The 25,623-nt window shown below is 47.4% G+C and overlaps 1 protein-coding gene across 6 annotated transcripts in view; it reads left to right on the top strand.

Moving 5' to 3' along the window:
- LOC110532416 (signal peptide, CUB and EGF-like domain-containing protein 3) overlaps window positions 1-25,623 on the top strand; it is a 123,469-nt gene that overhangs the window by 43,630 nt on the left and 54,216 nt on the right. For all 6 annotated transcript variants that reach the window (XM_036988363.1, XM_036988365.1, XM_036988361.1 and 3 more), the window contains exon 4: window positions 6,940-7,074. In XM_036988363.1, coding sequence (XP_036844258.1) covers window positions 6,940-7,074 — 135 coding nt within the window. The remainder of the gene's footprint in view (window positions 1-6,939; window positions 7,075-25,623) is intronic.

A 25,623-nucleotide genomic window follows, 5' to 3' on the forward strand; every position in this document is an offset into this window, starting at 1 on the left:
AAAGTAGCCTATAGGATCATTATTTTTTTCTTTGAATTCAATTCAAAACACACATTCGCATAAGAATGAAAAGCAAATGCAGGGTGTCCAGTATTCCCCACTAAGGTACAAATGTCCCCACATTGATGAGCTATGTGGTTTCTTTTACATGGTTCTCTAGAACCCCATTGGTACGGTCCATATGTTTACATTGCCAAAGCAATTGAAATGGATCAACAAACGTGAAATAAACAATAAAAAGTGAATAGCAAATATTACACTCACACAAGTTCCAAAAGAATATAGACATTTCAAATGTCATATCATGTATCATATATCATATATACAGTGTTTTAACGATGTGCAAATAAAGTTTTTTAAAAAGTAAAATAAATCAACATAAATATGGGTTGTATTTGCAAGGGTGTTTGTTCTTCACTGGGTCAACAGGTCTCAAATCTTGCTGCTGTTATTGCACACTGTGGTATTTCACCCAATAGATATGGGAGTTTATCAAAATTGGGTTTGTTTTCAAATTCATTGTGGCTCTGTGTAATCTTGGGGAAATATGTGTCTCTAATATGGTCATACATTTGGCAGGAGGTTAGGGAGTGCAGCTCAGTTTCCACCTCATTTTGTGGGCAGTGTGCACATAGCCTGTCTTCTCTTGAGAGCCAGGTCTGCCTGCGGCGACCTTTTTTAATCTCTCTCCCCCCCCCTCTCTCGCTCTCTCGCTCTCTCTCTCTCTCCCGCTCTCTCTCTCTCTCTCCCGCTCTCTCTCTCTCTCTCTCCCCCCCCCCTCTCTCTCTCTCTCTCTCTCTCTCTCTCTCCCGCTCTCTCTCTCTCCCGCTCTCTCTCTCTCTTTCTCTCTCCCCCCTCTCTCCTCTCTCTCTCTCTCTCTCTCCCGCTCTCTCTCTCTCTCCCCCCCTCTCTCTCGCTCTCTCTCTCTCTCCCGCTCTCTCTCTCTCTCTCCCCCCTCTCTCCCGCTCTCTCTCTCTCTCTCTCTCTCCCGCTCTCTCTCTCTCTCTCTCTCCCCCCTCTCTCTCGCTCTCTCTCTCCCTCCTCTCTCTCTCTCTCTCCCGCTCTCTCTCTCTCTCCCGCTCTCTCTCTCTCCCGCTCTCTCTCTCTCTCTCCCCCCTCTCTCTCGCTCTCTCCCCCCCCCCCTCTCTCTCTCCCGCTCTCTCTCTCTCCCCCGCTCTCTCTCTCTCTCTCTATGCGGCTGCATTTACTTTGTTCTGTTGTCTCTCCCTGCTTCGTTGGACAGTGTGTTTCCTCTGGTTCTTCTTCAACACCATATGCAGCCATACACAGCTCCTCTTTCTGACCTAGGGTCAACTCCTCAATGATGTAACACTGAAACCCAACCTCTTTCTGACCTAGGGTCAACTCCTCAATGATGTAACACTGAAACCCAACCTCTTTCTGACCTAGGGTCAACTCCTCAATGATGTAACACTGAAACCCAACCTCTTTCTGAACTAGGGTCAACTCCTCAATGATGTAACACTGAAACCCAACCACTTTCTGACCTAGGATCAACTCCTCAATGATGTAACACTGAAACCCAACCTCTTTCTGACCTAGGATCAACTCCTCAATGATGTAACACTGAAACCCAACCTCTTTCTGACCTAGGATCAACTCCTCAATGATGTAACACTGAAACCCAACCTCTTTCTGACCTAGGGTCAACTCCTCAATGATGTAACACTGAAACTCAACCTATTTCTGACCTAGGATCAACTCCTCAATGATGTAACACTGAAACCCAACCTATTTCTGACCTAGGGTCAACTCCTCAATGATGTAACACTTGATTATCCTCAGTCATCTTCTGTCAATGAAGAGCATGAACTACTGTATAGTCAAAGTATTCACTGTTCTTCTGTTTCAACCTCAAACCAAAGTCGTCTGCATGAAATGTCCTTATTCTATCATGTGATAATACCATTCCCATGGCAACAGCCCTCTGACTAAGTGTTTTCTCCCCAATCTATTGTGACAGCTTTGAGTGATCGCTTGGTTGAGCCTGTACCTCTAATCCCCAGGGATCTTGTTCTAAGGCTGGCTAATCAAACTGCCAGGATTCAGCCTGATGTATTATTGACCAGGGGGCTGATGGGAAAGTCCAGTCATCAGAGAGCCTCACGTTGATTCACTCCATCCTCACTCTTTGAAGCACGCATCCTTTGATGCATCACTTTTAAGTGATTTTGTTACACTTTAAATGGTAGTGTAACATGACTAGATTTTGACAGATAGCGTTTTATTCTCTTCTGGACATAAGTAGATTACTTTACCCTCACTGTTCCCCTATGGTCATCATGTGGGTCAGTCTGTTGGCTATCTGAGAGGGAGCCCAGATAATGATGCATTGGTTAATCCCTCTACTCTCCTAGCATGGCCAAGAGGAAAGGCTATCACTCCTCTGGTTTGATTCAGGGGAAATCACAAAGTCTAGGCTCTTAGTAATAAACCTCCCCTCCACCATCTCTCCATTGCAAATGCAGATACCCAGAGCTTTCTAGTCAGGTACCCTCCCAGTGCTATCAATTTGCTGTTGTTGTGACACACACAGATCAGGTTTGGGCATGGAGGCTTTCCACAGTTTAGGAGGTGGAGATGGAGGGTGGAGTGATGAGTTGGGTGTATTAGCTGGCTCCTGAAGAGGATATCAACACTCTCTTTCCCTCAGGATTGTTCGGCCCCATTCACCATGACATTAACAATTCCATCTGAGCCGACTGGCAGGGGAAAGTCAAGCCTGGGATTGGTCTTTAGGGATGTAAGCACCCAGCAGACAGCCAGCCGTCAGGCTGCAGACGTCAGGGCCTCTTGTCTTCTTGGCACCAGCCTGTTCACCCCAAACACACATCCCAGGGTTTGTTTTTAAAATACTTCCAGACTTCTTTTGGAGGAACTGAGGAATACCATTTGGTATGACCAAAGCTCATTTTTCATTTATGGGATAACTGAGTGAGACAGTGGGAGTTCAGGCTCTCTGTGTATATTTACCAAAAATCGTTACCTGAGCGACGAGCGCATCGTTGGAGGCTGGGTTTCAATCAAAGCAGCATTAGCTTTGTTTATATCGTGTTAGTATGACAACAAGCTGTTCCACTGAATTCAAATCTAAATACAGCCTAAGCAAAGCCTTGTTTGTTTTTGTGTGTTGTGGTCACGCTAGTCAGGGTTTAAATCCTCCTGAGTAAAAGTGACCTGAACAGACAACACTACACATTGGCTTAACCTAAGGAAGTGCATTGATTAAGCAACACAAAGTATCTCTAGTCTAGTAGCACTCCCACTGCTCTGAGTTCAGTTTCTTACCCACACAGCTAACCGACAGAGAGCACGCGTGGCCTCAGGCAACACATCAACTTGTGCATCCTCCTGCTGACAAGTGCCTGATTAGTGCTGTGTGTTTGTTTACACGTGGCCAGTGTCTGTGTGCACTGAGTGCTACTCTCAGAGCGACGCGGCTCGGTTCAAACCTGGCGCCGTGGTCACCGTTCAGTGAAGAGGGTGGAAAGAGTCATGTCATTGTGACTCCAGCAGCAATGGAGAGGACAGAGGAAATCCTCTAATCCTGTTTAAAAGAGAAAGGATCTTGTTTTAATTTGGGACTATGCTCCTCCCTCCCTCCCTCCCTCCCATCTACCGATGCTCAGCGAAGCCAAAGGGATGTTTATCCTCATAATGTCTCCTTCACCTACCAGAGCAGCTCCGACAGCATGCCTTCAGACTGGCCCTTACTGCTGCCTTATTAGGTAGCGTGTGTTTCTTAAACCCCTGTAAATGAAAAGCACAAATAGGGTGAATGGCCGGCCTCGGTCTCACCTCCTCATTTCTCTGGGATGTCTGCTCTGGTCTGGACCACAAAGACTTCTGTCTGTCTGCCTGTGTCTGCCTGCCAGCCTGCCTGCCTGCCTTCCTGTCTGTCTGTCTGCCGGTTGTGTCTGTTGAAACACAAATCTTGTTCAGCACTGAGGAGGAGATACACATAGTTTTCTATTTTTCTCCTCAAAACTCTGCTGCTGGGTCAGCAATAAATGCCCAGAGAGTCACTGAACCCTTTTAGAAAAAAGACGAACGCGTCTCCAAAATACGTCTTGAGGAGGTTCTGTAACTCAATCGCCATGTTTACACGGCTCCGAAGCTCAGCACAAGGCCAAATGTTATATATACAGTCAAGGCTATCTGAGAAACCAGTGGACATGGCCTCCGCAAACACAACCAATCTCTTAATCTTCCCATTTCCCCCTCTCCTCCTCGCAGCGAATCGAGGGATAGAATGGAGAGATGTCTCATTTTTCTGAACTGAGGCAGCCCTTTTGACTTCATTAAGACGTTATTCCATCCTCTACAGATATTTTTGTTGTTAACGTTTTAAATCCAAATAAATGAGCACTTCTCCTGGTCATGCCAGAATCCCTTTCCACTTGGAAATATTTGCTTTGGATGCCAGCCTTGCCCAGCACAAAACACGGGCAATTATTGGAGCTATTTTAACAGGAGAGATCTACTGACATGTGATGCCACATTTGAAGGGATGAGGGAATCAGGAAATTAAGCCATCATTAATGCACTGGGGGTTTGGAAAGATATTTCCTTTTTGAGGCTGACTGCGTATTTGGTGTGCATTTTTGCATGTCTCATGAGTGTATTTCTGTGTGTGTTTGTGTGTGTGTGTGTGTGTGTGTGTGTGTGTGTGTGTATGTGTGCATGCTCTCGTGTACACTCATACTTGTGTGTGAGCCCACTTGTGTTGGTGTGTGTATTTGGGCGTATGTTTCATGGGGGTTGGTGTTTGGCTTTACAGTTTATCTGCAAAGGTGCAGCTGCAGGTTCCTTGCAGCTAAACTGAAAGGTGTCACCGCTGCCACTCTCCCTCTCTCTCACTGTGGAGAAAGACTCAAAGTCAAAGCCAAAGCAGCTGCACTGAGGCTGGGGTGGATTGCAGCTCTGCTTAAATGGAGCACATTACTCCAGCACGAAATGACTCCAACTTCTTTAACCTTCATAGACCCTCCAGTCTGTCCTTATAACACTAAGTGTATTTAGCATCTCTTTTCAAGGATGCAGGGACAGACACGTCACCTGGATGGCAGTTGTGCTCAGGTTTTCCCAGTGGGCCTGAGTGACATGATGACATTGTTTTGAGAGGAGGGAGGCATCGGTGCTGATGGAGTGTGAGAACAGAGGACTAGACTTGTGGTCAGGAGGGTCACATGCCACTAACCCACTTAGCTGCCCCAGAGGTTTCTGTCTAGTCAGGTTCCACTTTGACATCACTCAGGAGTTTGAGGTGTATGTGTGTGTGTTTGTGTGTGTGTGTGTGTGTGTGTCTATGCATGTGTGTGTGCGTCTGTGTGTGAAAGAGAGGAGGACAGAGTGAAGTTTAATTTCTAACTATGCTGGGCTGAGAATCCCCCAGAAAGGAAACTTCATCCAGAGGCCTTCTCAGACTGGAAAAATAGGCAGAAAATTAGTTTCACATGACAGTTTATTAAAAAAAGCCTTGTGTATACAGCAGATTATTGATGTGTCGAGCATGGGGATGGATAGGGTTCCAGGAACAGAGCACAGGTCTCCAGGGGAGGAGGAGGCCTAGAGTCAAGGCACTGTCACGTAAAGGGGATGCTGGGCTGGCTAGTAACATTACTAACATCTAATGACGGAGAGAGGTCTTTCCTTGGGAAAGAGGTCTTCTGACCTCAATGGGACTTCCTGGTTAAATAAAGGTTAAATAAAAATATACTGTATGTAATATTGTATGACACTGTGCAAGACCTTCCATTTTATAAGATTTTCTAAGATTAGTGGATGGCCCCAGAGGTCACTAATTTGATACTGTTGAGTATTTATTCCGCACCATAAAATGGTGGCTTGAAGCTAAAAATATAAAAGAGCTTACATCTGGTTGCACTTTGGTCCAATACCCTATGTAGTGACCTGTGAGCTCGGACGTTTTTAACAAGTTGTTAGTTGTTACCACTGATTGGGTGTAGTCTCAGAACACTTCTAGTAATATCTTATAAAGAGTAAGAGGCACAATGAAGTCTCAGTGGGATTAAATGCTATGTCAGCACCTACTGTGTTAGAACCTACTCATTAGTCTAAGGCGCTATGCCCTGTGGCAAAGCATAGCCCCCGGAGATACCTCTGTACAGACTGCTGCTGTGTGCTGCACTTCAGTAGGCTTCAAGTGGCTCACCTCCCTCTCCTCCCCTCTCTACCCCCTCCTCCCTCTCCCCTCCCTCTCCCCTCCCTCCCTCACCTTCCCCTCCCTTTCTTCTCCCTCTTTTCTCTCCCTCTCCCCTCTCCTCCCGCCTCCCTCCCCTCTCTCGTGGCATTCCTTCATTGGAGAGGCTGACAGAGGCTCGTCATCGACAGGTATTCTGCCCCAGGTGGATCAGGTTACCACAGTTGCCGGGGGAGTGTGCTGCTCAGGCTTAGTGCTGCACAGTTGGAGGCTTTCAAACTGTGAGCCCTCCGCTCCGTCTTCTGCCACGCAAGATAACTGTGAACTGAGACATCAACTCTTCAGACGCCTTTAGACAACCCCCTCCTGGTTTCTCTTGACCATGTCTCATATCTCCCCTCATGTTGTGACCTCTGCAGTCTACACTGCTGAAACCACTAAACCACTCCCCTGGTGCAGTTGCATTAATATGCATGTTATTTTGCTCGTCATTTCCCAGAAATTACAATGAACAACTGTGTTCTCCTGTGTCAATGCTTCCATGACAATAATCTTTCATTTTGTTATGTCGCTGTTACAGTATATCATCATATCTAGTTGAATTCAGTCAAATCTAACTGACTGGGTGCAAAAAAATAACTGCAGAGTAGATCCCTTACTCCAGTTGACCATACTGATTTATCTCCTTCTCCTCCTTCCTGGACCCATTTGTTTTCTATGATTGTAATGATTGTTCACTTCCTGTTTCATTGCAGATGTGGATGAGTGTTCAGAGGGGAATGGTGGATGTCAGCAGATCTGTGTCAACATGATGGGCAGTTACGAGTGCCGCTGCAGAGAAGGATTCTTTCTGAGCGACAACCAGCACACCTGCATCCAAAGGCCTAAAGGTTAGCCTTGCATCCTCAACACGCACACACACGCATACACACATACATACACATACACACACAAGCATTCCAGCGAAGGGACTGCTCCAGACTTATGGTGCAGGAGAAGATACCAGTACGAGCTCATTAGTCCTGCTCTCTGACCTGAAGGTACCTATTAAACTGCTGGGGTCATGACCTCATTATGGTCCCATTCAGGGGAAGTATCATTTACACTTGAGATGGTGCATTTTCATTAAGCCTTGTTTAAGTTTTACTACAAGTGAAGGGCTGTAGTCTGCATCTTAAATTGCACCCTATTCCATATATAGTGTACTTCTTTTGATCAGGGCCCATATGGCCCATAGAACTCTGGTCAAAGTAGTGCACTATATAGGGAATAGGGTGCCATTTCGGACACATCACAACTGTAGCAATACTGCTGGCCTGCAGGTATGTCTTCTGTGACTGATCTGATATGATAGGGAATCAAACCGGGTCTTTGACAGCAGGATCCGCCCTAACAGGCCTGCCCTGCAGCAAAGGTGAACAAAGGTAACAGTATGAGTGCTTAGAAAACACCTGAGCTGTGAGGAAAGCTGTGTGTTGTTATTTTCTGTCCTTTTCAAATGAGACTGATCTTATCTGGCAGTCTGACAGCTTTTTTGAAACATGACTGCCAGTGGTATGAATGGCCTTGGGGTGGCTGAGAGAAAATAAACTATTAAATGTGTAGCCAGGAGCAGGAACAAGACTTGTTTATGGAGAATTCCTGTGGGATTGGGATGGATGTGTCAGAGAATGGAAGGTGGAGAGCCAATCTTATCATAGTCATACATAGACATACCTGTAGAGGAAGAAAAATAATGACTGCTCCCAATAACATGACTGATAAGTACACTATCATGCTTTTAGTTTGGGTTGCATGTAAATTCATAAATAACAAGATTATTTCCACTGAATCATCCACCTGAATAAGGAAACCCAAGGTCTCTTTCACAAGGGAAACCTTGAATGCTGTTTTACTCTATTGTTCAGTACCACTAAAACAGAAAAAAACTAGCCTCTATGATTTGAGTACGACAGTCCTTGAGGTCTCAGGGAAGGTGAAGTCACAGTGAGGAAGATTATCTACACCTGCAGCCATTGTCTGCTCTCTGTCTGCTCCCAGTCTGCTCTCTGTCTGCTCTCTGTCTGCTCTCTGTCTGCTCCCAGTCTGCTCTCTGTCTGCTCCCAGTCTGCTCTCTGTCTGATATCTGTCTGCTCTCTGCCTGCTCCCAGTCTGCTCTCTGTCTGCTCCCAGTCTGCGCAGGCTGCTCCCAGTCTGCTCTCTGTCTGCTCCCAGTCTGCTCTCTGTCTGCTCCCAGTCTGCTCTCTGTCTGATCTCTGTCTGCTCCCAGTCTGCTCTCTGTCTGCTCCCAGTCTGCTCTCTGTCTGCTCCCAGTCTGCTCTCTGTCTGCCCCCAGTCTGCTCTCTGTCTGCTCCCAGTCTGCTCTCTGTCTGATCTCTGTCTGCTCTCTGTCTGCCCCCAGTCTGCTCTCTGTCTGCTCCCAGTCTGCTCCCAGTCTGCTCTCTGTCTGCTCTCTGTCTGCTACCAGTCTGCTCACAGTCTGCTCTCTGTCTGCTCTCTGTCTGCTCTCTGTCTGCTCCCAGTCTGCTCCCAGTCTGCTCTCTGTCTGCTCTCTGTCTGCTCTCTGTCAGCTCTTTGTCTGCTCTCTGCCTGCTCCCAGTCTGCTCTCTGTCTGCTCTCTGTCTGCTCCCAGTCTGCTCCCAGTCTGAAATCTGTCTGCTCTCTGTCTGCTCCCAGTCTGCTCTCTGTCTGCTCCCAGTCTGCTCTCTGTCTGCTCTCTGTCTGCTCCCAGTCTGCCCTCTGTCTGCTCCCAGTCTGCTCTCTGTATGCTCTCTGTCTGCTCCCATTCTGCTCTCTGTCTGCTCCCAGTCTGCTCTCTGTATGCTCTCTGTCTGCTCCCATTCTGCTCTCTGTCTGCTCTCTGTCTGCTCTCTGTCTGATCTCTGTCTGCTCCCAGTCTGCTCTATGTCTGCTCCCTGACTGCTCCCAGTCTGCTCTCTGTCTGATCTCTGTCTGCTCCCAGTCTGCTCTATGTCTGCTCCCTGACTGCTCCCAGTCTGCTCTCTGTCTGCTCCCTGACTGCTCCCAGTCTGCTCTCTGTCTGCTCTCTGTCTGCTCTCTGTCTGCTCTCTGTCTGCTCTCTGTCTGCTCCCAGTCTGCTCTCTGTCTGCTCTCTGTCTGCTCTCTGTCTGCTCCCAGTCTGCTCTCTGTCTGCTCCCAGTCTGCTCTCTGTCTGATATCTGTCTGCTCTCTGCCTGCTCCCAGTCTGCTCTCTGTCTGCTCCCAGTCTGCGCAGGCTGCTCCCAGTCTGCTCTCTGTCTGCTCCCAGTCTGCTCTCTGTCTGCTCCCAGTCTGCTCTCTGTCTGATCTCTGTCTGCTCCCAGTCTGCTCTCTGTCTGCTCCCAGTCTGCTCTCTGTCTGCTCCCAGTCTGCTCTCTGTCTGCCCCCAGTCTGCTCTCTGTCTGCTCCCAGTCTGCTCTCTGTCTGATCTCTGTCTGCTCTCTGTCTGCCCCCAGTCTGCTCTCTGTCTGCTCCCAGTCTGCTCCCAGTCTGCTCTCTGTCTGCTCTCTGTCTGCTACCAGTCTGCTCACAGTCTGCTCTCTGTCTGCTCTCTGTCTGCTCTCTGTCTGCTCCCAGTCTGCTCCCAGTCTGCTCTCTGTCTGCTCTCTGTCTGCTCTCTGTCAGCTCTTTGTCTGCTCTCTGCCTGCTCCCAGTCTGCTCTCTGTCTGCTCTCTGTCTGCTCCCAGTCTGCTCCCAGTCTGAAATCTGTCTGCTCTCTGTCTGCTCCCAGTCTGCTCTCTGTCTGCTCCCAGTCTGCTCTCTGTCTGCTCTCTGTCTGCTCCCAGTCTGCCCTCTGTCTGCTCCCAGTCTGCTCTCTGTATGCTCTCTGTCTGCTCCCATTCTGCTCTCTGTCTGCTCCCAGTCTGCTCTCTGTATGCTCTCTGTCTGCTCCCATTCTGCTCTCTGTCTGCTCTCTGTCTGCTCTCTGTCTGATCTCTGTCTGCTCCCAGTCTGCTCTATGTCTGCTCCCTGACTGCTCCCAGTCTGCTCTCTGTCTGATCTCTGTCTGCTCCCAGTCTGCTCTATGTCTGCTCCCTGACTGCTCCCAGTCTGCTCTCTGTCTGCTCCCTGACTGCTCCCAGTCTGCTCTCTGTCTGCTCTCTGTCTGCTCTCTGTCTGCTCTCTGTCTGCTCTCTGTCTGCTCCCAGTCTGCTCTCTGTCTGCTCTCTGTCTGCTCCCAGTCTGCTATCTGTCGGATCTCTGTCTGCTCCCTGTCTACACTCTGTCTGCTCCCAGTCTGCTCTCTGTCTGTTCCCAGTCTGCTCTCTGTCTGCTCCCAGTCTGCTCTCTGTCAGCTCTTTGTCTGCTCCCAGTCTGCCCTCTGTCTGCTCTCTGTCTGCTCTCTGTCTGCTCCCAGTCTGCTCTCTGTCTGCTCTCTGTCTGCTCTCTGTCTGCTCTTTGTCTTCTCCCAGTCTGCTCTCTGTCTGATCTCTGTCTGCTCTCTGTCTGATGTCTGTCTGCTCTCGGTCTGCTCCCAGTCTGCTCTCTGTCTGCCCTCTGTCTTCTCTCTGTCTGATCTCTCTCTGCTCTCTGTCTGCTCCCAATCTGCTCTCTGTCTGCTCCCAGTCTGCTCTCTGTATGATCTCTGTCTGATCTCTGTCTGCTCTCTGTCTGCTCCCAGTCTGATCTCTGTCTGCTCCCAGTCTGCTCTCTGTCTGCTCTCTGTCTGCTCTCTGTCTGCTCCCAGTCTGCTCTCTGTCTGCCTCTGTCTGCTCTCTGTCTGCTCTCTGTCTGCTCTCGGTCTGCTCCCAGTCTGCTCTCTGTCTGCTCCCAGTCTGCTCTCTGTATGATCTCTGTCTGCTCTCTGTCTGATCTCTGTCTGCTCTCTGGCTGATCTCTGTCTGAACTCTGTCTGCTCTCTGTCTGCTCTCTGTCTGCTCCCAGTCTGCTCTCTGTCTGCTCTCTGTCTGCTCTCTGTCTGCTCTTTGTCTGCTCCCAGTCTGCTCTCTGTCTGATCTCTGTCTGCTCTCTGTCTGATGTCTGTCTGCTCTCGGTCTGCTCCCAGTCTGCTCTCTGTCTGCCTCTGTCTTCTCTCTGTCTGATCTCTCTCTGCTCTCTGTCTGCTCCCAGTCTGCTCTCTGTCTGCTCCCAGTCTGCTCTCTGTATGATCTCTGTCTGCTCTCTGTCTGCTCTCTGTCTGCTCCCAGTCTGATCTCTGTCTGCTCCCAGTCTGCTCTCTGTCTGCTCTCTGTCTGCTCTCTGTCTGCTCTCTGTCTGCTCCCAGTCTGCTCTCTGTCTGATCTCTGTCTGCTCTCTGTCTGTTCTCTGTCTGCTCTTCATCTGCTCCCAGTCTGCTCTCTGTCTGCTCCCAGTCTGGTCTCTGTATGATCTCTGTCTGCTCTCTGTCTGGTCTCTGTCTGCTCTCTGTCTGATCTCTGTCTGAACTCTGTCTGCTCTCTGTCTGCTCTCTGTCTGCGCTCTGTCTGCTCCCAGTCTGCTCTCTGTCTGCTCTCTGTCTGCTCTCTGTCTGCTCCCAGTCTGCTCTCTGTCTGCTCCCAGTCTGCCCTCTGTCTGCTCCCAGTCTGCTCTCGGTCAGCTCTTTGTCTGCTCCCAGTCTGATCTCTGTCTGCTCTCTGTCTGCTCCCAGTCTGCTCTCTGTCTGCTCTCTGTCTGCCCTCTGTCTGCTCCCAGTCTGCTCTCTGTCTGACCTCTGTCTGCTCTCTGTCTGCTCTCTGTCTGATCTCTGTCTGCTCTCTGTCTGCTCTCTGTCTGCTCCTAGTCTGCTCTCTGTCTGCTCCCATTCTGCTCTCTGTCTGCTCAGAGTTTGCTCTATGTCTGCTCTCTGTCTGCTCCCAGTCTGCGCTCTGTCTGCTCTCTGTCTGCTCCCAGTCTGCTATCTGTCGGATCTCTGTCTGCTCCCTGTCTGCTCTCTGTCTGCTCCCATTCTGCTCTCTGTCTGCTCAGAGTTTGCTCTATGTCTGCTCTCTGTCTGCTCCCAGTCTGCTCTCTGTCTGCTCTCTGTCTGCTCCCAGTCTGCTATCTGTCGGATCTCTGTCTGCTCCCTGTCTACTCTCTGTCTGCTCCCAGCCTGCTCTCTGTCTGTTCCCAGTCTGCTCTCTGTCTGCTCTCAGTCTGCTCTCTGTCAGCTCTTTGTCTGCTCCCAGTCTGCACTCTGTCTGCTCTCTGTCTGCTCTCTGTCTGCTCCAAGTCTGCTCTCTGTCTGCTCTCTGTCTGCTCTCTGTCTGCTCTTTGTCTGCTCCCAGTCTGCTCTCTGTCTGATCTCTGTCTGCTCTCTGTCTGATGTCTGTCTGCTCTCGGTCTGCTCCCAGTCTGCTCTCTGTCTGCCCTCTGTCTTCTCTCTGTCTGATCTCTGTCTGCTCTCTGTCTGCTCCCAGTCTGCTCTCTGTCTGCTCCCAGTCTGCTCTCTGTCTGCTCTCTGTCTGCTCTCTGTCTGCTCTCTGTCTGCTCCCAGTCTGCTCTCTGTCTGCGCTCTGTCTGCTCTCTGTCTGATCTCTGTCTGCTCTCGGTCTGCTCCCAGTCTGCTCTCTGTCTGCTCCCAGTCTGCTCTCTGTATGATCTCTGTCTGCTCTCTGTCTGATCTCTGTCTGCTCTCTGTCTGATCTCTGTCTGAACTCTGTCTGCTCTCTGTCTGCTCCCAGTCTGCTCTCTGTCTGCTCTCTGTCTGCTCTCTGTCTGCTCTTTGTCTGCTCCCAGTCTGCTCTCTGTCTGATCTCTGTCTGCTCTCTGTCTGATGTCTGTCTGCTCTCGGTCTGCTCCCAGTCTGCTCTCTGTCTGCCTCTGTCTTCTCTCTGTCTGATCTCTCTCTGCTCTCTGTCTGCTCCCAGTCTGCTCTCTGTCTGCTCCCAGTCTGCTCTCTGTATGATCTCTGTCTGATCTCTGTCTGCTCCCAGTCTGATCTCTGTCTGCTCCCAGTCTGCTCTCTGTCTGCTCTCTGTCTGCTCTCTGTCTGCTCTCTGTCTGCTCCCAGTCTGCTCTCTGTCTGATCTCTGTCTGCTCTCTGTCTGATCTCTGTCTGCTCTTGATCTGCTCCCAGTCTGCTCTCTGTCTGCTCCCAGTCTGGTCTCTGTATGATCTCTGTCTGCTCTCTGTCTGATCTCTGTCTGCTCTCTGTCTGATCTCTGTCTGAACTCTGTCTGATCTCTGTCTGCTCTCTGTCTGCTCTCTGTCTGCTCCCAGTCTGCTCTCTGTCTGCTCTCTGTCTGCTCTCTGTCTGCTCCCAGTCTGCTCTCTGTCTGCTCCCAGTCTGCCCTCTGTCTGCTCCCAGTCTGCTCTCTGTCAGCTCTTTGTCTGCTCCCAGTCTGATCTCTGTCTGCTCTCTGTCTGCTCTCTGTCTGATCTCTGTCTGCTCTCTGTCTGCTCCCAGTCTGCTCTCTGTCTGCTCTCTTTCTGCCCTCTGTCTGCTCCCAGTCTGCTCTCTGTCTGCTCTCTGTCTGCTCTCTGTCTGCTCTCTGTCTGCTCTCTGTCTGTTCCCAGTCTGCTCTCTGTCTGCTCCCAGTCTGCTCTCTGTCAGCTCTTTGTCTGCTCCCAGTCTGCTCTCTGTCTGCTCTCTGTCTGCTCTCTGTCTGCTCCCAGTCTGCTCTCTGTCTGCTCTCTGTCTGCTCTCTGTCTGCTCTCTGTCTGCCCCCAGTCTGCTCTCTGTCTGATCTCTGTCTGCTCTCTGTCTGATGTCTGTCTGCTCTCGGTCTGCTCCCAGTCTGCTCTCTGTCTGCCCTCTGTCTTCTCTCTGTCTGATCTCTCTCTGCTCTCTGTCTGCTCCCAGTCTGCTCTCTGTCTGCTCCCAGTCTGCTCTCTGTATGATCTCTGTCTGATCTCTGTCTGCTCTCTGTCTGCTCCCAGTCTGATCTCTGTCTGCTCCCAGTCTGCTCTCTGTCTGCTCTCTGTCTGCTCTCTGTCTGCTCCCAGTCTGCTCTCTGTCTGATCTCTGTCTGCTCTCTGTCGGATCTCTGTCTGCTCTCGGTCTGCTCCCAGTCTGCTCTCTGTCTGCTCCCAGTCTGCTCTCTGTCTGATCTCTGTCTGCTCTCTGTCTGATCTCTGTCTGCTCTCTGTCTGATCTCTGTCTGAACTCTGTCTGCTCTCTGTCTGCTCTCTTTCTGCTCCCAGTCTGCTCTCTGTATGATCTCTGTCTGATCTCTGTCTGCTCTCTGTCTGCTCCCAGTCTGCTCTCTGTCTGCTCTCTCTCTGCTCTCTGTCTGCTCTCTGTCTGCTCCCAGTCTGCTCTCTGTCTGTTATCTGTCTGCTCTCTGTCTGATCTCTGTCTGCTCTCGGTCTGCCCCCAGTCTGCTCTCTGTCTGCTCCCAGTCTGCTCTCTGTCTGATCTCTGTCTGCTCTCTGTCTGATCTCTGTCTGCTCTCTGTCTGATCTCTGTCTGAACTCTGTCTGCTCTCTGTCTGCTCTCTGTCTGCTCGCTGTCTGCTCCCAGTCTGCTCTCTGTCTGCTCCCAGTCTGCTCTCTGTCTGCTCTCAGTCTGCTCTCTGTCTGCTCCCAGTCTGCTCTCTGTCTACTCCCAGTCTGCTCTCTGTCTGATCTCTGTCTGCTCTCTGTCTGATCTCTGTCTGCGCTCTGTCTGCTCCCAGTCTGCTCTCAGTCTGCTCTCTGTCTGCTCCCATTCTGCTCTCTGTCTGCTCTCTGTCTGCTCCCAGTCTGCTCTCTGTCTGCTGTCTGTCTGCTCTCTGATTCCTCCCAGTCTGCTCTCTGTCTGCCCTCTGTTTGCTCTCTGTGTGCTCTGCTGGCTGCAGTGTGGGTGTGTGAGCCGTTACCCAAGTGTTTTCTCTTTTCTTCTCTGCTCTCTCTCCAATATTTTGCTCGTGTCCACATGGTGTAGTCTTTTGTATAGAGATAATTAGTAATGGCGTCTTTTTGTAGGTACTTACTCCGCCATGGTTCGTTGGACAAAGCCTATGGGGAAAATGAATGCCGTTTTGAATGACACGGTGCAAGTCCTTCCATTTTAAAAGGTTTTCTAAGATTAAATGGTGTTTTTTGGAGGGTTTTTGGATAAACACCGAAAATAAGTTGTGTGGTGAACCCAGGCTTAGGAGATCTTATACATTTTGTTCTAGGAGATAATCTTCATCAGCTGATGTCAACTTTTGTGAATTTTGAAGAAGTTATGTAATGATAAAAAGCACATAAAGGCTTCATGATTCATAAAGGTCATGTTAACTGACTGATGTTATCTCATAGAACAAAAGGGTATAAGCCTGTGTTAACCTCAGACCTTATTTTCGGTGTTTATTCCAAAACCCTATACATTCACCATAATTCTTATCCATAGGGATGGCTGAACAAACCAGAGGTAACTTATTTCTGGGTTTTAGGACTACAAGCTAGCGAGCTCTATTGTCTTGAGGTCTGGGACAGTGACCAGTGATGTCACTACAGGATCTAGTTTCAGTCTGATGTAGGGATCTTGGAAGCCTGGTTTATGAGATCAATATGGCCTAGTGCACTGTCAATGTTTAGGTTTCATAAGCACAGTGTTATTTGAGTGTAGCAAATGGCTGGATTGTGTGTTTCAAAGGTAAGGGTCTGTCTGCCTCGCTGTCTGTCAGAGACACATCATCAGGACCAGGCAGATAGCACTGCCTAACCAGGCTAATTTTACTCTCTCTCTCTCTCTCTCTCTCTCTCTCTCTCTCTCTCTCTCTTTCTCTCTCTCTCTCTCTCTCTCTCTATCTCTCTCTCTCTCTCTCTCTCTCTCTCTTTCTCTCTCTCTCTCTCTCTCTCTCTCTCTCTCTCTCTCTTTCTCTCTCTCTCTCTCTCTCTCTCTCTCTCTCTCTCTCTTTCTCTCTCTTTCTCTCTCTCTCTCTCTCTCTCTTGCTCTCTCTCTCCCGCTCTCTCTCTCTCTTGCTCTCTCTCTCTCTCTCTCTCTCTTGCTCTCTCTCTCTTTCTCTCTCTCTCTCTCTCTCTCTCTCTCTCTCTTGCTCTCTCTCTTGCTCTCTCTCTCTCTCTCTTGCTCTCTCTCTCTCTCTCTCTCTCTCTCTCTCTCTCGATGAAGTACCCCATTGATGTTACATTTTTCATGTGAATAATATTGGTTTTATTGCTTCCAGATGAGCTACATTTGGACAGAGAGATTAAAGCTGCCATACATCTACAAACTCACTTCACGCAACAGATCACTCACTGCCTGTCATTTTTCCATTATTCTAGAAAAGACATTGGGAACAACAGCAGGTCGTATTATTATTGCTATTGTTACAACAGTGTGTGCTAATAGGGAAAAGGAAGAAGCCAGTCGGCCGAGTTATTGGACAATAATCCTAACTCATCCTCAGCATTACCATTCTCAGCGTATTGAAATGTTATGTTTCAGTGGCAAAGGCTACACTAATAGCCATTTGGGGGTTTTACGCACCAGACAAACTTCTGGGAGAGTGCAATGGTTCTCTTTTGATTACACTAAAAGTCACAAAGAGAAAATATGGTATTAAACATACATTCTTGAGTGTATTTGCCAAGTTTGCTTACAGGAGACCCTCAGTACTTTCATAAATACTGCCCTGGCCAGCCAACTCCTTAAACGTGTTAGGCCTGGGGTGCAGTTAGCTTTATCACCCTCATTAGGAAGACATCAGCTTCCCATTCCTTTCATCAATGGATCAGGTGTTACCTGGGTGAGTTAGGGAGTTGGAGAGGCTCATAGGGGATGTTGTAGCTGGTCTGGGGCTTGGGCTGGTCTGGGTGTGGTGCTAGGGCTGGTCTGGGACTGGGCTAGGGCTGGGCTGGGGTTAGGGCTGGGACTGGGCTAGGGCTTGTCTGGGGCTGGTCTGGGTGTGGTGCTAGGGCTGGTCTGGGGCTGGTCTGGGTGTGGTGCTAGGGCTGGTCTGGGGCTGGTCTGGGTGTGGTGCTAGGGCTGGTCTGGGGCTTGATCTAGGGCTGGGGCTTGGTCTGGTGCTGGGTTAGGGCTGGGGCTTGGTATGGGGCTTGGCGCTACCAGGCTATTCCCCTGCTGGCTGAATGTAACAGTTCATTTATTCTTGCCCAAAATGTCTTCCCAGTCAAGACATAAAAACTGTATTTCTTGTTTCCTGTTTTCATGTGTTGGGGAGATAACAGGGTCCTTGCTACCCACATATGTGCGTGAGATTGAGTCCGGCAGATTTGAGTGCCTCCCTTAGGAATTCCTTGCTGCTCAGTCAATTCAGACATCTATAATTTCAGTTTCAGTACATTTGAAAATATCTTGTATGGCAGTACCTATGGTGTATACTGATGAGCTACTATATAAGTTCATATGTCCAGTTTCAGCTTGTCTACTTTTTAACAGGATAACTGCAGATTTTTCAACATTCATTACACAGAAAAGTAACCTGACATTGTAGAGAAAATACGTATTTACATATACACGTGTACAGTGGCTTGCGAAAGTATTCACCCCCTTGGAATTTTTCCTATATTGTTTCATTACAACCTGTAATTTGAATTGATTTTTATTTGGATTTCATGTAATGAACAGACACAAAATAGTCTAAATCCGTGAAGTGAAATGAAAATATGACTTGTTTCAAAAAGCAAAACAGAAAAGTGGTGCGTGCATATGTATTCACCCCCTTTGCTATGAAGCCCCTAACTAAGATCTGGTGCAACCAATTACCTTCAGAAGTCACATAATTAGTTACGTAAAGTTCACATGTGTGCAATCTAAGTGTCACATGATCTCAGTATATACAGTGCCTTGCGAAAGTATTCGGCCCCCTTGAACTTTGCGACCTTTTGCCACATTTCAGGCTTCAAACATAAAGATATAAAACTGTATTTTTTTGTGAAGAATCAACAACAAGTGGGACACAATCATGAAGTGGAACGACATTTATTGGATATTTAAAACTTTTTTAACAAATCAAAAACTGAAAAATTGGGCGTGCAAAATTATTCAGCCCCTTTACTTTCAGTGCAGCAAACTCTCTCCAGAAGTTCAGTGAGGATCTCTGAATGATCCAATGTTGACCTAAATGACTAATGATGATAAATACAATCCACCTGTGTGTAATCAAGTCTCCGTATAAATGCACCTGCACTGTGATAGTCTCAGAGGTCCGTTAAAAGCGCAGAGAGCATCATGAAGAACAAGGAACACACCAGGCAGGTCCAAGATACTGTTGTGAAGAAGTTTAAAGCCGGATTTGGATAAAAAAAGATTTCCCAAGCTTTAAACATCCCAAGGAGCACTGTGCAAGCGATAATATTGAAATGGAAGGAGTATCAGACCACTGCAAATCTACCAAGACTTGGCCGTCCCTCTAAACTTTCAGCTCATACAAGGAGAAGACTGATCAGAGATGCAGCCAAGAGGCCCATGATCACTCTGGATGAACTGCAGAGATCTACAGCTGAGGTGGGAGACTCTGTCCATAGGACAACAATCAGTCGTATATTGCACAAATCTGGCCTTTATGGAAGAGTGGCAAGAAGAAAGCCATTTCTTAAAGATATCCATAAAAAGTGTTGTTTAAAGTTTGCCACAAGCCACCTGGGAGAAACACCAAACATGTGGAAGAAGGTGCTCTGGTCAGATGAAACCAAAATTTAACTTTTTGGCAACAATGCAAAACGTTACGTTTGGCGTAAAAGCAACACAGTTCATCACCCTGAACACACCATCCCCACTGTCAAACATGGTGGTGGCAGCATCATGGTTTGGGCCTGCTTTTCTTCAGCAGGGACAGGGAAGATGGTTAAAATTGATGGGAAGATGGATGGAGCCAAATACAGGACCATTCTGGAAGAAAACCTGATGGAGTCTGCAAAAGACCTGAGACTGGGACGGAGATTTGTCTTCCAACAAGACAATGATCCAAAACATAAAGCAAAATCTACAAAAATAAACATATCCAGGTGTTAGAATGGCCAAGTCAAAGTCCAGACCTGAATCCAATCGAGAATCTGTGGAAAGAACTGAAAACTGCTGTTCACAAATGCTCTCCATCCAACCTCACTGAGCTCGAGCTGTTTTGCAAGGAGGAATGGGAAAAAATTTCAGTCTCTCGATGTGCAAAACTGATAGAGACATACCCCAAGCGACTTACAGCTGTATTCGCTGCAAAAGGTGGCGCTAAAAAGTATTAACTTAAGGGGGCTGAATAATTTTGCACGCCCAATTTTCCGGTTTTTGATTTGTTAAAAAAGTTTGAAATACCCAATAAATGTCGTTCCACTTCATGATTGTGTCCCACTTGTTGATTCTTCACAAAAAAATACAGTTTTATATCTTTATGTTTGAAGCCTGAAATGTGGCAAAAGGTCGCAAAGTTCAAATGGGCCGAAAACTTTCGCAAGGCACTGTATACACCTGTTCTGAAAGGCCCCAGAGTCTGCAACACCACTAAGCAAGGGGCATCACCAAGCAAGCAGCACCATGAAGACCAAGGAGCTCTCCAAACAGGACAGGGACAAAGTTGTGGAGAAGTACAGATCAGGGATGGGTTATGAAAAATATCAGAAACTTTGAACATCCCACGGAGCACCATCAAATCCATTATTAAAAACATGAAATAATATGGCACCACAACAAACCTGCCAAGAGAGGGCCACCCACCAAAACACATGGACCAGGCAAGGAGGGCATTAATCAGAGAGGCAACAAAGAGACCAAAGATAACCCTGAAGGAGCTACACAGCTCCACAGCGGAGATTGGAGTATCTGTCCATAGTACCACTTTCAATCCTAAATTAAATCTAGAATCTGCTTCCTATATCGCAACAAAGCATCCTTCACTCATGCTGCCAAACATACCCTCGTAAAACGGACCATCCTACCAATCCTCGACTTCGGTGATGTCATCTATAAAATAGCCTCCAACACTCTACTCAACAAACTGGATGCAGTCTATCACAGTGCCATCCGTTTTGTTACCAAAGCCCCATACACTACCCACCATTGCGACCTGTACGCTCTCGTTGGTTGGCCCTCGCTTCATACTCGTCACCAAACCCACTGGCTACAGGTTATCTACAAGTCTCTGCTAGTTAAAGCCCCGCCTTATCTCAGCTCACTGGTCACCATAGCAGCACCCACTCGTAGCATGCGCTCCAGCAGGTATATCTCACTGGTCACCCCCAAAGCCAATTCCTCCTTTGGTTGGCTTTTCCTTCCAGTTCTCTGCTGCCCATGACTGGAACGAATTGCAAAAATCTCTGAAGCTGGAGACTCAAATCCCCCTCACTAGCTTTAAGCACCAGCTGTCAGAGCAGTTTACAGATCACTGCACCTGTACTTAGCTTATCTGTAAACAGCCCATCTACCTACCTCATCCCCATACTGGTATTTATTTATTTATTTTGCTCCTTTACACCCCAGTATCTCTACCTGCACATTCATCTTCTGCCGATCTACCATTCCAGTGTTTAATTGCTATATTGTAATTACTTCGCCACCATGGCCTATTTATTTCCTTAACTTACCTCATTTGCACTCACTGTATATAGACTTTTTGTTTTCTTTTGTTCTACTGTATTATTAACTGTATGTTTTGTTTATTCCACGTGTAAATCTGTGTTGTTGTATGTGTTGAATTGCTACGCTTTATCTCGGCCAGGTTGCAGTTGCAAATGAGAACTTGTTCTCAACTAACCTACCTGGTTAAATAAAGGTGAATAAATAAATAAAATAAGCCGTACACTCCACAGAGCTGGGCTTTACGGACAAGTGGCCATAAAAAAGACATTGCTAAAAGAAAAAAATATTTGGTGTTCACCAAAAGGCATGTGGGAGACTCCCCAAATATATGGAAGAAGGTACTCTGGTCAGATGAGACTAAAATTGAGCTTTTTGGTCTTTCAAGGAAAACTCTATGTCTGGCGCAAACCCAACACCTCTCATCATCCCGAGAACACCATTCCCACAGTGAAGCATGGTGGTGGCAGCCTCATGCTGTGGGGATGTTTTTCATCGGTATGGACTGGGAAACTGGTCAGAATTGAAGGAATGATGGATGGCGCTAAATACAGGGAAAGTCTTGAGGGAAACCTGTTTCAGTCTTCCAGATATTTGAGACTGGGACAGAGGTTCACCTTCCAGCAGGGCAATGACCCTAAGCATACTGCTAAAGTAACACTCGAGTGGTTTAAGGGGAAACATTTAAATGTCTTGGAATGGCTTAGTCAAAGCCCAGACCTCAATCCAATTGAGAATCTGTGGTATGACTTAAAGATTGCTCTACACCAGCAGAACCCATCCAACTTGAAGAAGCTGGAGCAGTTTTACCTTAAAGAATGGCAAAAATCCCAGTGGCTAGATGTGCCAAGCTTATAGAGACATCCCCCAAGAAACTTGCAGCTGTAATTGTTGTAAAAGTTGGCTTGACAAAGTATTGACTTTTGGGGGGGGGGGGGGGGGTGAATAGTTGTGCATGCTCAAGTTTTCAGTTTTTTTTGTCTTATTTCTTGTTTGTTTCACAATAAAAAATATTTTGCATCTTCAAAGCGGTAGGCATGTTGTGTAAATCAAATGATACAAACCCCCCCCCAAAATCTATTTTAATTCCATGTTGTAAGGCAACAAAATAGGAAAAATGCCAAGGGGTGTGAATACTTTCGCAAGCCACTGTATATGCCTTAAGCAGTGGTTGTTGTGGGCAGCAGGTAACCTAGCGCTTAGAGCTTTGGGCCAGTAACTAAGAGGGACACCCCACTGAAGGTGTCTCAGGGAGAGTTGGGATATGCAAAAACACATTTCCAAATCGGACATGTATAATACACATTTGTGAAATAGGACAAATATAAGCACCCACCTCATTATAATTCTATACCTACACTGATAATTATAATCTCCTAGAGCAGATGTTCTGTGGGAACTCATTACAGAAGAGAACAGTGATATAACTTTTAATGAGTGTTAGAATAATACCTTACACTCCCAATCACACAATCAAACTGATGACAGGTGCTTCATGACACCAGGCCTAGGCAAAGCGCGATCCAGTGCCTGATGGTTTGGTTTAAATATAGAAATAGAAAATGACACCCACACATACTTGTTCACTGAACTCAATGTAGTCTCAGTATATCAGGTTTAGAGAGATCACCTGGAGAGGGCATTGAGAGCAGTTTGGTATCCACTAAAAATACCACTCAATTGGCTATATTTTTGAAGTGTGTTGGACGTTTACCACTAAATTCACATCCAGCCATTTCTAGTCATCTACCTGACCATGGGTACAACCAATGAATTTCTAATAATCTCTTTCCTTAACTGTAGAACATGAGTATCCTTGCCATTCCTGGAAATGTTTATTTTGCCATTGAAAACCTCTTCCTGTGGTTGGAGCTTTCATTAGCTTCCCAGGGGGGTTGTGGCCCTTTTGCAATGAGACTTGCTGGCAGTGTCTCTCATCTTGTCTATCATACACACGAGCGCACACACACGCATACACAAACAGACGCATGTGTACACACACATACAGACGGATCCGAACACACACGAACACACACACAAGTTTTTAATTGACTTTAGCTTTAGGCCCAGTTCTTGAGATACATTCTATTATAGCATTCGGATGCAGAACACGCTATGTGTACTTCAGGGCATGATGTCCAGCCGTAACTGCAGCAGTTCATAGCATTTTGCAGTCAATGTGATGAATCCATTACACATGGTGCCATCATATACTTAGTTAGTTTTGCTGCTTCACTGCAGCTAGCCGGCTACATTCGTTTAGTATGATAAAAGCTGAGATTGGTGGCAGTGATCACTAGGGGACATGTAAAACACTTCCTTAACAAAGTAGCAGCTAATGTTCCCTAATTTCTATCACTAATTTATCTGCATTGCCGTGGAGAGTATCAGGTGCTTGTTTTATACATTGCACACAGGACTTTCTATTACTGCTATTGGGACAGTCTTATTTTCTATTTCTGCTTCTTTTCTGAAAGCATTGACACATAATTTTGTATTCTTATTATATAATAGGGCATGCCATGGCTGGCTATGGCAGTCGTGTGAAAAGAAAAGCCTCTATTTCTCCTGTCTGGTGTCCTTACTTTGAAGGGCTTGTATTGTCGTTCCTGGAGCTGTGTCTCAGCATGTCTGCTTGCCTGTCTGGCTGTATGCTGGCCGAGGAGCTGTTTTTACAATTGCAGGAGTGGCTGCACCATTGCTCTGCAGCCCGACCGTATAACTAGGCTATTTTCCTATTCTGGGCTACCTATTAAGTCTCACCATTAGTCCAGCATCAAAGACTGTTTCTTCGGCACACCTACAGTTCAGGACACTCCACCTCTTCTCCATTCTCTGTCTTTTTCTCTCCCTCCCGCTTTCATATTTTTTCTCTTTTGCTCTTTCTTTAAAATTCTCTCACTCTCATCCCCCCACTCTCCGCCTTCTCTCTCCTTTCTCTCTCTCTCTCTCTCTCTCTCTCTCTCCTTCTTTCTCTCTCTCTCTCTCTCTCTCTCCCTCTTTCTCCCCCTCATGCTCTCTCCTCCTCCCCTTACTCTTTCCCTCTCTCTTTCTCCCCCTCTCTCTCCCTTCCTCTCGCTCTCCTTCTCTCTGTCTCTAAATTACCTTCAGTTGCTACCCCCTCTTTGTCTAGACCGGGCTTTCATAGGCCCCATGGCTCTCCACACTTGAACAAATATATACCTGCTGTACATCAGTGGCTTGGGCTCTAGCAAATGTTGGCTGCCCTACTGCTGAATCCTCCATACTTCTTTTGTGGCAGACATCCCTTTTCATAGTGCGGTTTTGTTGAAGGCCATCTCTAAGCTAGCCGGGCCAGCATGCCGCAGTGGACTGCCTTAGTGCCAGTGGGATTTTTCCACTAACGCTTTTCTGTCATTGCTTTACCCAGAGGGCCAGCATGAATCATGTCTCCCTCTCCTCTCTGGTCTACCTTTGATTTAAAGAAGAATGTGGCTTTGAAATAACATATCTCTTTTTATTACAGAGAGAGTGTAGTTTCCTTGTTTGTGCAGGCATGCTATCCTTCTGTTGCAGTGTGTAGCTTTATGTTGTTCTGTGTTCTTCTCTGTCGGGGGAGGGGGATAATGGATAAGCTTGGTCCGCTGGGAGAGGAGAGGTGACCTTGAAGTGATGAGAGGAGGAGTGAGGGGGAGAGGGGCATGTCCCACAGCAGGTGCCGCAGAATATACACATATACTGTATACAATAAATAACACAAAGAGATACACACACTCAACAGAAACAATGATAAGAACAACCACAATAACAACAACGTCAACAGCAACAATAGAGAACATTTGCACCCACAGGTAGAGAAACACAGCCACATAATAAATCAGGTCTAATCTAGTCTGTTACACCAAAAGTATTTAAACCACTTGGCTATACCATAGTTAGGATCATTAGGAAACTATGCAGGGATTGTTTTGGAAACACAGCTATAGAATGTAAATTAACATGTCATTAGGTTTGTTGGTAGCTCAGGTGCCTGTCATCCTAACCACAGACATGCAGATGTATCCTGTTTGAAAATATTCCACAATCAACTGCCACCTTCCCTGGCTGAGACCTCTTCCCAGTGAGGTAATGTTGCTGCTTCTACTATTAGGCCTTCAGGAGTTGAAGGGAACCAACGGTTGTCAGAAGGGCCCAAATAGTAGCGCTTGGCTCAGTGGGATGGCTCTGTCGTCTCTCTTTGGGGGCATCTGCTTGCCATCAGGACGGCACTGTGCCGTGACGTGGACCCACTGGACGCCCTGTCACTTCCCGGCCCATTGCAACTCGCCCCGGTCCAGACTCCCTCTCCGCCTTTTCCGACTCTGACATCTTTATCCTCCTGTTAAAAGTTTTAATGGCCTATTATCTATGAGGAAGGAATGCTGCTTTAATTGCCTGGTGGCTCCATGTTTAGGCCCTGGTCCCAGTGGTGCTGTGTCAAGACCATGGGGCTTCCCTCTCCCTTGCAGGGGCTTCTGTCCTGTATGACGTAGTCTGGGGTCATACAACAAGCCTTCCTTGTCACCAGCCCAAACACCTAGACTGACTACGCCTATAAAACCCCAGCATGTCCTATCACTTTACAATCTATCGTGTGGGACTCTTCAAATCAAATCAAATAAATGATATTTGTCACGTGCGCCGAATACAACGGGTGTAGACCTTAAAGTGAAATGCTTACTTACAAGCCCTTAACCAACAATGCAGTTTAAGGAAAATACCACACAAAAAAATTAAAAAATAACAAGAGCAGCAGTAAAATAACAAAATTGGAGTGGGTCTAGGGTTTCTGGAATAATGGTGTTAATGTAAGCCATGACAAGCTTTTCAAAGCACTTCATGGCTACAGACGTGAGTGCTACGGGTCGGTAGTCAATTAGGCAGGTTACCTTAGTGTTCTTGGGCACAGGGACTATGGTGGTCTGCTTGAAACATGTTGGTATTACAGATTCAGACAGGGAGAGGTTGAAAATGTCAGTGAAGACATTTGCCAGTTGGTCAGCGCATGCTTGGAGTACACGTCCTGGTAATCCATCTGGCCCTGCGGCCTTGTAAATGTTGACCTGTTTAAAAGTCTTATTCA

Source organism: Oncorhynchus mykiss, chromosome 9, assembly GCF_013265735.2.
Source record: "Oncorhynchus mykiss isolate Arlee chromosome 9, USDA_OmykA_1.1, whole genome shotgun sequence".
Lineage (NCBI taxonomy): Eukaryota > Metazoa > Chordata > Actinopteri > Salmoniformes > Salmonidae > Oncorhynchus > Oncorhynchus mykiss.